Source organism: Andrena cerasifolii, chromosome 9, assembly GCF_050908995.1.
Source record: "Andrena cerasifolii isolate SP2316 chromosome 9, iyAndCera1_principal, whole genome shotgun sequence".
NCBI lineage: Eukaryota > Metazoa > Arthropoda > Insecta > Hymenoptera > Andrenidae > Andrena > Andrena cerasifolii.
The window spans coordinates 7386980-7401519 of record NC_135126.1 but is presented as its reverse complement, the minus strand read 5'-3'; the positions used below and the strand labels follow the sequence as shown (position 1 = coordinate 7401519).

General features: G+C 41.7%; 2 protein-coding genes and 1 long non-coding RNA gene across 8 annotated transcripts; 2 read left to right on the top strand and 1 right to left on the bottom strand.

Annotated features, from left to right (window-relative positions):
• Positions 1-594: 594 nt before the first annotated feature.
• On the top strand, positions 595-11547 carry LOC143373256 (uncharacterized). The gene is made up of 2 exons (XR_013086440.1): positions 595-659; positions 10992-11547. It is a non-coding gene; the product is annotated as an uncharacterized LOC143373256 (long non-coding RNA).
• Positions 710-10810, top strand: Asnrs-m (asparagine--tRNA ligase, mitochondrial). The gene is made up of 4 exons (XM_076820274.1): positions 710-959; positions 1145-1716; positions 1789-2236; positions 2314-10810. The coding sequence occupies exons 1-4, from the start codon at positions 831-833 to the stop codon at positions 2572-2574; spliced, it is 1410 nt and encodes a 469-aa protein (XP_076676389.1). The 5' UTR covers positions 710-830; the 3' UTR covers positions 2575-10810.
• On the bottom strand, positions 3127-13817 carry Pcf11 (Pcf11 cleavage and polyadenylation factor subunit). 6 transcript variants are annotated; one of them, XM_076820207.1, is made up of 18 exons: positions 13526-13817; positions 13238-13367; positions 12439-12665; positions 11682-11807; positions 11174-11359; positions 10857-11096; positions 10680-10784; positions 9368-10586; positions 8903-9017; positions 7440-8816; positions 7121-7363; positions 6678-7027; positions 6278-6563; positions 5969-6195; positions 5640-5881; positions 5492-5506; positions 4468-4966; positions 3127-4345 (listed from the first exon to the last, which is right to left on the bottom strand). In XM_076820207.1, exons 3-18 carry the CDS (start codon positions 12601-12603, stop codon positions 4005-4007), a joined length of 5736 nt encoding a protein of 1911 aa, XP_076676322.1. In that variant the 5' UTR covers positions 12604-12665; positions 13238-13367; positions 13526-13817; the 3' UTR covers positions 3127-4004. The 6 variants fall into 6 exon arrangements, with proteins under 6 accessions (XP_076676322.1, XP_076676323.1, XP_076676320.1 ...); XM_076820208.1 differs by lacking the exon at positions 13238-13367 and having other exon boundaries at positions 8903-9014; positions 13526-13812; XM_076820205.1 differs by lacking the exon at positions 13238-13367 and having other exon boundaries at positions 13526-13811.
• Between the last annotated feature and the right edge of the window lie 723 nt (positions 13818-14540).

Genomic DNA, 14540 nt, shown 5'->3' with positions numbered 1-14540 from the left:
CCTTCCCTTACGAAAGTAGAAATACAAACTGCATTTGTATTATTAAAAATCTCCAACAATCTGTTAATTGATAAATAATAACGCGCATAAAGTTGACGTCACAGAAAAATAATTGTAAATGATATATGTCCGACATTTATTGTCAAATATAGCTGAGGCACTTCACTTTCATATGCAACAATAAAAGTGCACGAAATAATTTCAGAATAAAGCACGCTATTTTGAATTGACAGGATATACCCCCCTCAATATATTTAGTTTAAATTCTAACTGTGAATTGATAACGTTGCATGCGACACGGAAATGGTAGCCTGCACGACGCACCATTTAATTTTCACAAGTCGATATTTCAGTTTGCTTCAAACGAATTACCACAAGTAATTTTGTGTAACACCATCGACGAAATATACGATAGAGAGGATAGGCCTATCACCTTATGCAACTTCGTGTCACCATCGACGAAGTTTGTCTGTGGTGGCATTACCTAATAGTAGATAAAGGAGAGACCTGCCTTATGAGAGCATCGACTCGTGAAATTCAATGGTTTTGTTGCACATATATTCCCAATAGGAGCAGCAGTGCTCCGAGTTAACAGGAACACGAAAATGCGCGGAGGTCGTTCGAGGATGGGATCTAATGAGAGAGACGGGTAATAGACGGTGTGTAGGAAGCCAAGAAGGACAGAGATAGTCGGCGTGCCTCTAACTTTGGCTACGCACTGCATGCTCCGTCTGCATCAGGTCTCCGCTCTGAGACTCCATTTTGTACTTACTATGTGCAATTCTATAGTCGTGTAGCTTGGTCACATCACTGGAAGAATATCATCTAAGATGTTTCCGAGATTCTTAAAAAGGTTACGGCTCGTAAACCTCGATCCTTCTAAGTGCAATGTTCACACTATGTCGCAAATATCCGATGCTAATTTCAAAGAAGCGGTTGGAAAGTGTATGAAAGTGCAGGTTAGCCGTGCTCCATTATTTTTTTCATTCGTTAGTGGCTCACGCCGTGCAATTTGTCCGTACAGTCTCTTAGTACTGACCGCGGCTATTCGCAGTACACACAGAATTCTCTTTTCACTCATATCCCACCACTTGCCAGTGTAGCTTGCGATCCGTCACATTAGTCGAATGATTTATTAATCCAGGGCTGGGTATGGGCAATCAGGAAGATGAAAAAGAATATCTTCATCGACATCTGCGATGGATCATCGCCCAAACCGTTGCAGGTTGTCGTACCAAAGAGCGAGAAGCCGGATAAGTTAAGTTACGGTAGTAGTATCACTGCGGAGGGGAAACTAGCTTTGGCTCCTAACGGTAGGATCGAATTGCACGCGAATGACGTCGCTGTGATTGGTACATGCGACGTTACGGATGGATATCCTTTCGCTCCAAGGAAAGTGTATTCGGAGGAATATGTTAGACAGTATTTGCATTTAAGGCCGAGGATTAGAAGCTTCTCTAGCCTGCTGAGGCTGCGCGATTTAGCATCCGCAGCTGTTGGGGATTACTTCAGAGGGAGAGGCTTCGTTAACGTGCACGCGCCAATTTTGACTTCCAACGATTGCGAAGGGGCTGGCGAATTATTTTTAGTGAAACCACATTCTGAGAAGATATTAAAAGCTGTGAAGAGGGAGGGTGTTTCGGAAGATGAGTCCTATTTCAATACTAAGGCTTTCTTAACAGTTTCTGGGCAGTTACATTTAGAAATCGCTGCGAGGTGATTAAACTTAAATTAGCCAAAAAGAAGTAGAGTCTTGAAAAATACATGTGAATTATTAAATTCTTTCAGGGCTCTTACAAAGGTATATACTTTCGGACCAACATTCAGAGCTGAAAATTCTAAGTCAAGATTACATTTATCAGAATTCTACATGTTAGAAGCTGAATTAGCATTTATCGATAGCATTGAACACATAGCGGGCGAAGTTGAACTATTGATAAAGTATATTGCTACAGATATCATGAATAAAGGTGCTTCTGATGTTCATTCGATTGGTGGCGGTGAACCTGAGTGGTTGAATGAAAAGTTCACTTGTATAACGTACGACGAGGCAGTTAATATTTTAGAGAGCAATAGTAACCAATTGAAACAGCCTGTTAAATATGGAGATGCATTTTCTAAGGACCATGAATTATTTTTAGTACAGTATAATAACAATATTCCTCTATTTGTTATAAATTGGCCGAAAGAGAACAAACCTTTTTATATGAAAGAGTGTAGAGACGATACTTCGAAGGTGAGGGAATTGAGATAAGAAAGAAAAGCCTGCGAAAAATAGGCACATAAGCATGTATACTTTGCTTTTCTTTAAAGGTCGCTGCAATGGATCTCTTAGCACCTAATGTAGGGGAGTTAGTAGGAGGGAGTATGCGCGAAGACGATTACGAGAAATTAAAGTCGAAGTTACCTTTATCGTCCGATCTCTCGTGGTATTTAGATCTTCGTAAATATGGCAATGTCCCAACTGGCGGTTTCGGAATGGGATTCGAAAGATTCTTACAATGCGTCCTGGGAATATCGAACATTAAAGATACTCTCCCCTTTCCCAGATGGCCGCACAATTGCACCTTATGAATAAAGATTCAAAGACTTTCGTGTACTTGATTCTTCCCGAAAGAAACTAGCTACTATATGTCATTGAAAGGCTAGAATAAAAGTAATGTCGGGGAAAGATTCAAGTAGATTTGTACAAGCTAATTAATATAAAAGATGTTTCACAGAAAGATGTTTGAGTAATTTATGTTCTCTGTTATTATAGTCTGCTTGAGATGTGGACATTAAATGAAAGCTGACGCTTAGGTGCAAAGAAAACACAATTTTATTAAGTTTCTTTCAATATTACAAAGCTTTGCTATACTAAGGACAAGGAGTGAATAGTGAACTTTAATACATATCTCTTCTTCTTTTTTTTCTAAAAATAAGTTTTATTGAATATCGAGACAAATCTCAACTAAAGAGTAACTTTTTCTTCTTCTTATCAATACCTCTTTATTTGCTCAGATATTTTTATAGTTAAAAATTGAAACTTCTAAAGTTCTCTCAGCAATGGCGATTATCGTAAGGGATATTTTAAGAAAGGTAAATTTAGGATCATAAATAAGCAATCAAAGGAAGTCAGACCCCGAATAATCAACAAGATTTTTTTATACAACAAAATAATCCTTCTCTAGTAGTAACTGTTTCGTCCTCCTTACCCAATATCGTCGCGATTATTTTTAATGTTGGTATTTATGTACATCATAGTCAACAATTTTATATCACACAATTTGTACATCTAACTGAAATTGGGTAATCTCTCGTTACTTCTTACCGGACCTCGTTTTCGTGTTTTGTAAAATCAAGACAAGGGACGACGACACCTCTAGAAAACTATGCATAACCAGTATCTTTCGAATGTTTTTACAAAGTACAAACGGTATGAAATTCTTAGTCTCTCGCGTGCATATCATCAGTGTTGCATCTCTGACAATCTCCTGCCACGAACTGCGATTGCACTTTTCATGTTGGGAATGCTACTACACCATTTCGCTCTAATTAAATCGCCTCGATTACATTGTATGTACAGTTCTCGTTCTCTTCTCGCCTTAATTAGAATTACAAAAAAGAGCTAAACGCACGCGTCAAACATACGCTCGCACGTCACGCACGTCACACACAGCATACCTTGAACTTATACGGCGTGATGCGTGAATGTAAACAGATAGCAGGCGATCGATTTTTTTTACCATACTCGGCAGTTGAAAGATAGAAATACCTTCGTTAAAAAAAACAGGCATACGAAATGCGAAAGAAAGTACGTGTGGAAAAGTTAATGATACGATAAAAAAAATTCCGAAGGCAAAGAAGTCTGTAGCAGGCATGTCACATCAGGTCGTATAAGCTGCACAAAATGTGATGTACAATGCAATTGATACTTAATTTTAAGTAACGCTAAACACAAAAGTCACATTCGTATCGCACACAACTCTCACGCAGACGCACCTCGAATATATTACAAGTACTATTTACATAATCGAGCAGAGTCCTGACAACTCTTGCCCTCTCTCCACAGGGGGTAAATTAGACAGTTTTCTACCTTGCAAAGCAGGTTTGATAGAGGCAGGCACCAAAGGTTCCGTTATCTCTTCGGCAGGCGTCTCGGCCACTGCTTTCTCCTTCTCCTTTGATTCCTCCGGTTCTTTGTTGATGCACAACGGCTTCGTGATGTTAATCTTAATTCGAGACGGGGCAGATGGAATGGTCGCTGGCGTAGAATCCAATTCTACGTTTCCATCTATAGAACTCTTCACGGCAGCAGACGTTGTGTCAACCGTTGCCGCTTCAGCGATCACGCTCTCTTCGGGGTCTGATCATAAAATTGTTTTAGAGATTTCTCAAGAATTCTTACATACAACACTTACGGCCACAGTTTAATAGATTAAAGTATTAGGTTTATAATATTAATTACGTAGAATGTACAATACATACCTGGTTCCGGTTCAACAGGTTCTGCTTTAATTTCCACCTTACTAAAATCGAATTGCTCCTCTTCTAATTGCTCCTCAGGTTCGTCGATTGGCTCTTCTTTAATTTTAATATTTTCGAAAGACTTCTCTATAATTTCTGGATCAGTCGTTTCTATTTTATTCGTCTCATCTTTCTCAACGTTTTCAACACCATTGATCTCCTCATTATTGGATCCTAATTCTTGTTCTCCCTCTACCTTATCGTTTCGCTCATTATCTGCATCGTCTACATCCATACCTTCATCTTCTTTATTCCCGACTTCCGAAGTCTCTTCCTGCGCGTCATCTTTCGCCGCGTCGCCCGACGCTTCTACAGTTCCGACCTCGGCATTCAACGTTCCCACGCTCAATTCCTCAGTCTTATTTTCCTCCGCAAATGTTTCGTCAGAGCTCTCCTTCTTTTCGTCTTCCATTTCCTCGATCGTTTCCTCGAGCGCTAACGCGGATTTTTCCAATGCTCTCTAATGGCGTGAGAAAGCAGAACGGTATTAGTAATTTAGATTTTGGCGTTGCAGAATCGAAATAAAGGGTACATGTTACTGATAACTATGAACGTGCAAAAGAATGTTACAGAAACAAAAGATTCACTGTTACCTTAACTCTCTAAAATCATCTCGAAATATATGGACAGATATAAATAACTCTGATATCTCAGAGTTGCTTATACTTCACTATAATCTGTATTTAATAGACGCGAATGTAATGCGATATCTTCTACAGATACGCATTTACCAGTTATTACCTTTGCTTCTACTTATCTACAAGATCTGCTAAAAGTCGACATTTAACGAAAGAGAAGGGAACTAAACTTCACATGTATTTCTATTAAAATCTTCTATGAGAACCAAACGGGAGAGAGGAAACAAAAATATATTGCAGCCTTTACATTACGTTGTTCAGTGCCTAATTTACTTCCACTATATCTATAAGTGAAGAAATTGTCTGCAAGTGCAATATACGAATATTAATTATTAAGAAGCACATACCACAAGACTCTTTTCCTATTTATTTGCAAGAATGCAACAAATGGAAAATTCGTTAATAAACTTATAGCGATAGTTTCTTAATCCATTGAAACTATGACGGAGGATACTTAACGTAAAGCATAACCGAGAAGAAGAAAGTGGGGCTAACCTTGTAGTCATCGAGACACAGCGGGTGGTAATTCTTTTCCTCGAAATTAATCGCAGGTCTCAAATGCCACTCCTCCTTCTCTTCGTTGTAAAACTGTTCAAACGCATCCTGGCACACCTGGCACCTGGAATCTTCGTCGGATCCAGTAGGCACGCTAGGCTGTAACGCTTCTTGAGGAGTATCTTCCGCGGCGATACCTTCTGTATCTGCTGTTTGCTTCTCTGTCTCAAACCAGCTTTGTGCTGAAGAGGAAAGAACAGACAAGAATTACTTATTATCTTTCTGGCACAAGTAACCACGATGTACAGAAATATTGGTGAAATATCCACCTCTATCCTCCAGGTCCTCGATCTCTTCAAACTGTATCCAATCGCTAACATCGTAATACCATGGACGCGAATGAGCCTTCCTCGCAGAGTCCCTTTCACGCCTGTTCTGTCTGAAGTGCCAGTCCAAATGATGGCTGTACCTAGTGGCTAATTCAGGCGCGAATCTAGCACCGCACGAGCTACACTGCATGCCACTGTATAATGCAGCTGCGATAGCTGGTTGTTTACTATAAAAAGAGAACGAGAAACATTATACTCGAATCTGACACTAGGAGTTGCTACGTTTCCCATTTGCTCAATTATACATACACTTTAAGTGTCTCTGGTTTGTCGAACGAAACAGGAATGATCTCTGGTTCCTTCTTTTCTTCTTCTTCTGGCTTCTTTTGCTCGGGAATATTTGGTACGATACCAGTTTCGACTAATCTCTGGAACAACTCGTTCATGTTCAGTGGCAACGACAACGCAGGGGCGGCTGCAGATGGATTTTCCACTGGTTCAGCTTGATACGATAGTCCGGACGCTGGTGCCATTGCCGATGGTAATACCGATGATAACATGTCCAATTGCAAATCTGAAACGAAGCCAATTTTCGCTACAAGACTAATGAAATGTCGCACTGGAAAGTATACGTTAAACCTCCACGACCAAGCGTCGTCGCGTGGTACATTAATTACGCGTAATTTATTTCTCTGAACACAATATTTACCCGGTTTAGGAGTAGACCTGAGATCAGAACCGTCCTGCGAGGTTGATTCATGCTCGACGGCCGAGAATTGCGTCGGTGCGGAGGTTGTATCCACTTTCGGCTTTTGTGTCAAGAGAGGCGGGGTAGGCGGTGACTCGATGGGTTCTTCGCCTCGCATACCTGCGATCTTAACGTACCCAGGGCGAACTCCCCTTGGCAATACTGAGAATCTTATGAAATGTTTCTTGTCCCTGACAATAATGGGTTTGGGGAGTCCCCCGAATTCAACTTTGAAGGGACGTCCGTTTAAAAGAACCGTTTGCAACGAGTCTATGAACTCAAGCGTGTGAGGCTTCCCTTCGATTTCAAATCTACAAAAAAAAACACGTTAATTATAGCATTACTTGAAATACCGACTCGAATATTCTCGTGCTTAAGCCTGCAATTGTACGATGTCGACTTACATTTGTGGTTTTGCGTCCAAGAACACAGGAACCATGTTTCGAGCATTTATAATGAGATTAATTTTGGCAACTACTAAGTCTGTCCTCTTTACAGTGCCGATCTTCACTTGGGGCGGAGGTCCTTCCAATTTAACGCTAACTTTTTTACCACCAAGATCTATCGTTACAGGCATACCACCGAAATAGCACTCGTACCATCGATCGTCTACGTACAATTCTCTCGTGGGCGCACCTAATTTAATCCTGCAAAAATTAACGAACCATTAAATAGTGTACTCAATGAATTCTCGAAATTTCGAAGGAATGCCTGAATACATACCTATGAACTTCCCCTTCGTATATAAATTCCTTGTATGGATCGTTAAATGCGCAAGTAATAGTGTCCTTGTCATCGATTAAAATTCGCCTTATACCATCCTGGAATCCAATTTCTCTTGGATCGTCCCAGTTCATGAACACCACTCCGGTTTGTCCATAGTATCTGATTTCCCGCGGTATATTGTCAATGTTTATAGACTTCATAGTGTCCCTGGCGATGTCGTCTAATAATTTCGGGTCCGGCGGTGGTAATTCGCGGCTGTGAGGACTCTGATTCTTCATCATAGCCGTGGAGTAAGCCTGATCGCCGTCCTCCAGATCGTATTTGGAGGACGAATTTGGCGACACGTTCCTCGAAGTGCTCAAGGATGGTAAGTTCGGATTGGATATAAGACTGGACAATGGCCCATTGTTGATCATCATCCCGGGCCCATTCATTCCTGGCAGCGATATAGGTGGATTAGACATGCTTATTGGTCCTATCGGACCGTTAGACAAAAGATTTGACATTAGTGGCCCGTTAGGTCCCATGGGTCCCATCAGCCCAGGCCCCAAACGAGGATTGGGACCAAGATTATGGTTGAAGCCACCGTGATACTGATAATCAGGTCGCATCGGTCCAAAGTGCCTTGGATTCTGCCACGGACCAACTGGCCGGAAGTCTGAATTGAAGTGACCTTGCGGACCGTATGGCGGCCCTGGTGGATGAGCCCAGGGCCCTGGCTGCTGCCACGGCTGACTCTGCCATCTTGGACCGTTCGGATTTCTTGGAATGGGATGATCCTTGGTTCTCATTACTTCTTTGTCACTCGACGGACTGAAGGTTGGCGTACGGTCACCCGCGCCAGCCATATCTAGATTCACGCCTTTCTCCCAAACGATGGAACCTACTTCCTTCTCCTTTCGTTGCGCGGCTCTCAACTTGCGATCCTCACTCATATGCAAAACCTCTTGAATTAAAGTATTGTATTGCGTTTTCGTAATGGAACCTTGGTTCAATTGCTCGGCAGCCTGTTTCATTATTATCTCAATATTTCTATCCTCGTTTCTGTCGGGTTTATCATTCTCCCGGCCCCTCCGACCCGGTCTATTATCTTGATCCTCGTTCGATAGTGTCCTTCTCCTTTCCTTAGGGTCATCAGGAAGTTTATTGTAAAGCCTGAGTCTACCCAATCTGTCCCTGTTACGATCTCTACTGTCCCTCTTATCGTCAGTGTTATTAATTTGCTTTTCTCTGTCGTTCTTTGATGGTGTCTTTAACTTTGCCCAACCATCTTTGCCATCTTCGCCCGATATCACTGGCGGAGGAGGTGTCGGCGGTCGTCCGGCTTTGGGATGAGTCAATGTTCGCAGATCAACATCTTCGTTTCCAAATAGTCTATAAAATCAAAGGGATTAGAGTATGAAGGGTGTTTGCACGAGCTGCGTATAGAATGTTGTGCGATCGAAAGAAAAGATACATACGCGTCAAACCTTTCGGCCTTGGTCTTTTTAGCCATAGCTGATTCCATGTGCTCTGTGCTTTGTCTCTTATTGGCGTTAACTGGTTGTGGCAATACACGCAAATCTAAGTCCTCTTCTGAAAAAATTCCAAAATACAGTGAAATAACTTATCTATCACGTACGAATCACTGTACGCATACTTAATTCTTTCTCTTTGAGACAGAGAAACTTGGGCTTTGCTCAAGATAAGAGCAAAGAGTTACATGTTACTTAGAAATAAAGCATGTTTACATTTTACCCATTACAATGTTATTATTGATATTAGTGCTGAAAGGAGCAAGGGTAGCTAGGAAGATTCAAGGTCCACTATGATTAAATATCTTATAAGTTAACTAACTCACCGTCAAGTAACGCAAATTAGCCAATAAATTCTACCTGCAAGTGACTTATAAGATATGTATGCAAGAATGTAAGTTATTAACTCACTCTTTTCCGGTACAGAAGCTGTTGCACCTGGAAGAGGTAGGGTCGCTCTCAAGTCTTCGTCTTTGCTGGATGACTCCAGAGTGGGCTCCGCAGAAGCTTGAGCGTTTCCAGCGTTCGCTGGAGAACGCTCCGGGCTAAGACTGCCATCCTTATTTCGCCTTACGTAATTTCTTTGTCTAGCATTCGGGCGAATTTCTTTAAACGTGGGTGGATGAGGAGGAGAGACTATCAATGAACCGGACTGTTCCTCCTCGGTAACACCGCCGGAGCTGCTTAGACTTGAATTGGATTTCGCATCGTTACGTCTGGGAATTCTATATGGAGGGCTTGGACTGCGCTTTCTCGATTTCGTGTTCTTCTTTCGGTTCTTAGAGGTTTGAAAGGATTGAGGAGAGGTACGCGAGGATGGTGAACTGTCTCCACTGTCTTTTTCACGAGATTTCGACCTAACAGGACTGACGTCTCTGTCGACTTTCGGTATCTTACTCGGAGATGTCTGAGGTTGCTTAGATCGCGACTTGTTACCTATCTTCCTATGCGAGGATTTCGAGGAAGTGGAAGACTTCTCTATAGTCGAAGACGAAGAGCTCCGTGAGTTCGAGCTCTTTGTATCTTTCGACTTGGGATCGTTACTCCCACCTCCCCTGTTGCCCACAGATAATGTTAAAGAACTATTACTACCCACAGACAGACTTTGAGAACCTTTGGAGCTATTACTGTTTAGGTTACCACTACTATTACTAGACAATCGAGGGTCTTTCTTTTGACTTGTTCGATGCGACACAGCATCTTTATTTGCGTTACCACTGAAATTTTTATTGTTATTATTATTGTTGAGGTTCGTATTAGCATTATTGTTATTACTAGCGTTTATCGTCGCAGTATCGGAGCCGGCAAGATTTGTCGGAGACTTGTTGATAGTGCTAGTCACAGCCTGTTTCGAAAGTAACTGCTGTTTTAATTGATCTGAAAGTACAGTGTTTGTATTTGCCGCTAGCTGCGTTTGCCCTTCAGCCCGGATATCCTTCTGATTTGGTGTATTTATCCGCTGCCGAGGATCCACACTTGTAACTGGTACATCTTGAGCCGAAGTAGTTTTTAATCTTGGATCACGCGACACAGGCTTAGCTGATGCTACTGCTATACTACTAGCTGGCGCGATTCGTGGACCATTGTTCGTTCCCGCACTTTTCAGAAGCGAAGCAGTTGCAGCCGGAAACTTTAAACAGAAAAACAAGAATTTCCAATCAAGCGTCTTTACACAGTTCGATTTAATAGCGCAAACACAAAGATTCGCAAGTTAGACAATTACCTGTTTTGTTACTTGCTTTGGTGCTTGACTTGGCACGGTAGGTGTAACAGGTTTCCCTTGTGTAACAGTGTCTGTATTTGGTGTAGCTTGTGCTGTCGCGGCAATCTGTTAAAGTAAACCGTAAATATAAAGTTCTGCTACGTTGCAACTGCATAACTGGAAGCTATGTTCGCTTACCAATTCTGCCTTCAAATTTCCAGCTTGCTTGTCAAGCTGCCGTTGTTGCTGTTCCAAGTTAGCCTTAGCTTGAAGTAGCTCCAATTCTATCTTCTTCTTCTGTAACTCTATCAACTCTCGTTGCTTCTTTAACAGCTGCTCCCGCATCGCTGCTTCTGTGGGTGTTACGGGATCACCTGGAGGCAGCTTAACGGGCGCAACGATTGGCTGTGCAACGATCGATGTCGTCGATTGTTGGGGCTGCAAGTAATTAACATTATTTTAAGAAGTGTCTTTCGAAACCGCATCAGCAGATTCTGCAAATCGATGGATCCTACCATAGAGAAGAAACGAGGATTAACGTGAATAGAACCCGAAGAAACACTAGTGGGAGAGGCAGTGATCGGCCAGGCAGGATCAATACTTTGCACCCGTACGTCCAAAGAGAATAACTTCTTCGCAGGAAACACATCGTTCCATGTTTGCCTCAACTTCCACATGCTGGCTCTGGTATTCTCATCCACCTGTTCATTAATGCAAACATTACTATTTCCAGATCTTATGCTCGTACAGTTTTCATAAACAGAAGTATCTATCTACAACGCTGAAGGCAAAGGAGCAAGAGTACAGTGACTTGGTATTGACTAAATGATTATCTTATAGCATTACCCCGGGTAAAACGGGCATACGGTTGGAGTGCATGTTTCCACTACACGACTATACTCTGTGTAAAGTAAGTTTATTTTTTAAACAGATCTGAATCGTCGTGTTAAGACGGAATAAAAAAAGCCTACGTAAATCTACGAATGTAATTATATTTCTTTATGTTAAAATTGAGGGACATACCTTTTCAAACACTCCACAAAAAGTGTTAACAATATTTTGTGTGAAGAGATTTAAATATGCTCCGTTAACATTCTTCACGATCGAGTCAATCAAATAAAGAACGGGTAATTTGATGTCACTTCTCACCTATTGAAACAGAACATTTGATTTATACTTCGACTCAAAACATTAATGAATTCAAGCCATCGTTTCATACCATGATACTTAAGCACAAAATCTTTCATAGGTGAACTTAAATGAAAACAGAAAGAAAGAAAGAAACAATTATCATGGGGCGATGATGCGGAAGAAGAATTTTATTTAGTATCTTAAAAGTCAAATTGCTACAACATTTCCTTCTTATATTGTTTATTGGTAAGTTTTCAGAGAATCTTAAATATTATCCATACAAGTAAGTACAGCATTCTTGCGACAAAAGTAGTACCGATGCGTATGCATTTCCTGTAATACTTCGCATCGTACAGTTTATTACAGTACGCTCAACTGCGTTTCTTTTGCTTTGCTTCCGTGACTACGCTATACTTAAAGCAAAACAAAGGTGTGAAACATAGCGTCGCTATGAGCAGCAACAGGAACATGTTAAAACAAATATTCATAGAAGAAGAAAAATTGAACTTTCAGTCTTATCAACTATAAACAATAATAAACAATTAAGATTAAACGAATGTGCAATGACATGTGTATAAGTATAGAAATATATTTCTTAACATACAAATCGATTTATATTATTCTGAGAAAGCTACAATAGATAAATAACCTTTTGCAGATGATTCTCAACAGCTTGAACAATCGCTGGCGCATGTTCAATGTTGTCCTCTGCCAGCATAGTCAGCATATTAATCAGCGGCTTGCTGTTGATTGTCAAATCAGATAGAGATGAGATGTACTCATCCGCTATCTCCTTAGACTTCGCCGATGTCATGGTATAGTGCTGCCAGTTGACAAATGCAACGAATCTTCGTCAAATTGACAATGGTAATTACACTGTGACACACAACAAACGAGCATTAAACAGACGAGCATGTTTTACGTTACAGGAAGGCAAGAAAACGAACACACATCTCTTATTGATCGTTTATTCAGATAACACATCGAATGGAGCGACAAGAATGCGACCTCGATCGGCGCTTGCAAGATCAATCACACAGGATTTGACGTACTTTAAGAATTGCTGGATCGCAGAAGCTATTTAAGATTTCGCATTCTCGAGATTGTAATCGAAATAAATAACTGAACAGACGTTATTTGTATCACATACACACAGCGTTACAACAAAAACGGGAAACTTTGGCCAAGAATTAAAGGGGCCCGGTTGCGCGAAGAAAAAAGCAGCGCGAAATCTTTGAACGCTGTCTGTTGGCTTTCTATGGTTAGACTATTCCACTTTTACTGAGCTCGAATATGTAGGGCAGAAATGATTAGACACGTTCGCGATTTCCCAAGATTTTGCGTCCACTGAGACCGAGGCGGCCGGGATCGTTGACCTTAGAGAGCCCAAGTCGATAAGAAGAAAATTAGCACGTTACTGTTTCTATTTATGTAATATTATCTGCAACCTTTTTACAAATACTTGATAGACCGACGACACATATTGATTTTTTTTTTCTCATTCGTTTGATAGTTTCACGCTCCCGACAATTGCTCCCCGTCGCACCGTCATCGAGCCATCCACGCACGTTCTAGAACCTCAGCACAAATACCTAAATGTACACGAATAGCTAGCACGCATCTGGATTTCCTCAACGCCCGAGCAACGGACTCAAACGACATTCGGTGCTACGCGTCCTCGCGCGCTACAATGGCCGTTACCGCGTACACTAGGGCCGCCACTGAACAACATTTACCTTTTTTAACGCATTTCGGAAAACAGTAATATCCCGTACCACGATTATTTTGACTTTTCGCGATAATCACGCGGATACCACTGCTTACGCCGAACGGGATATCCACGTAAAATGGCTACCATTCCTTTGTACCTTCTAACGGGATTACAGGTATACAACGCCGCTCGCGATTCGTCGGATTTATTACTCCGTCGGTTGAATTTCAGTAAAGGGCCAATCACGAGCTCCCTTGTAAATCGCGACCGCACGCAACCAGTTTGCTTGGTGCAGCAAACTTCCGTTGTTTCCCGCGCGTAGCGCTAGCGACCAAGATGGACGTGTTTAGGCGCCTTTTCATTAATGCGATTTAATTCCGTACGTGCTATTTCGATTGAGCGATATAACAGTAAAATTCGAACTGCTATTGAAATTGAATGAATTAAGATACATATTGGACACCGACGAGGTATAGGATAGACCTATCACCTTATGGATTTTCATGTCGCCACCCTACTATGTTACCGACCCATAATTTGAGGACTGAATGTAGTGGCATCTGGTCATGAACAGCGTCCAACTCAGCAACTACTCTGAAATGGGTTGAAATGTTGAAAGGTGTTGCGTGCTTGTATACGTGTGACTTGTTTAGAGTCGGAGTTTGACATTGAAGGTAGGCTTTTGCTACCATTTGCTACGCTGCCGCCCCTATTGCGGGGAGCTTGGCAGGAGAGGTACAAATGTACCGGGGGGAGGTGGCGAACGCATCGTTCTGTTTGGATCTCGCCCAAGTCCTCCCCCTGGTCGTGCGGACCTCCCCAGTCAGGAGGCCACCCTGGAATTTTTAGTGGGTGCATCCAGGCTCGCGAGCCCCCCGAGCGTGTGACACAAAATTACATTGCGTGATAGGTCTATCCTATATACCTGGTCTGTGATCCTAGGATTCCACCAACCGGTGACAGAAAAATGCATTTGGTTGGTTGATATATATATTATGCAGGTCTATTATAGCGAATTCGGTATCTCGCACTGACTTTGC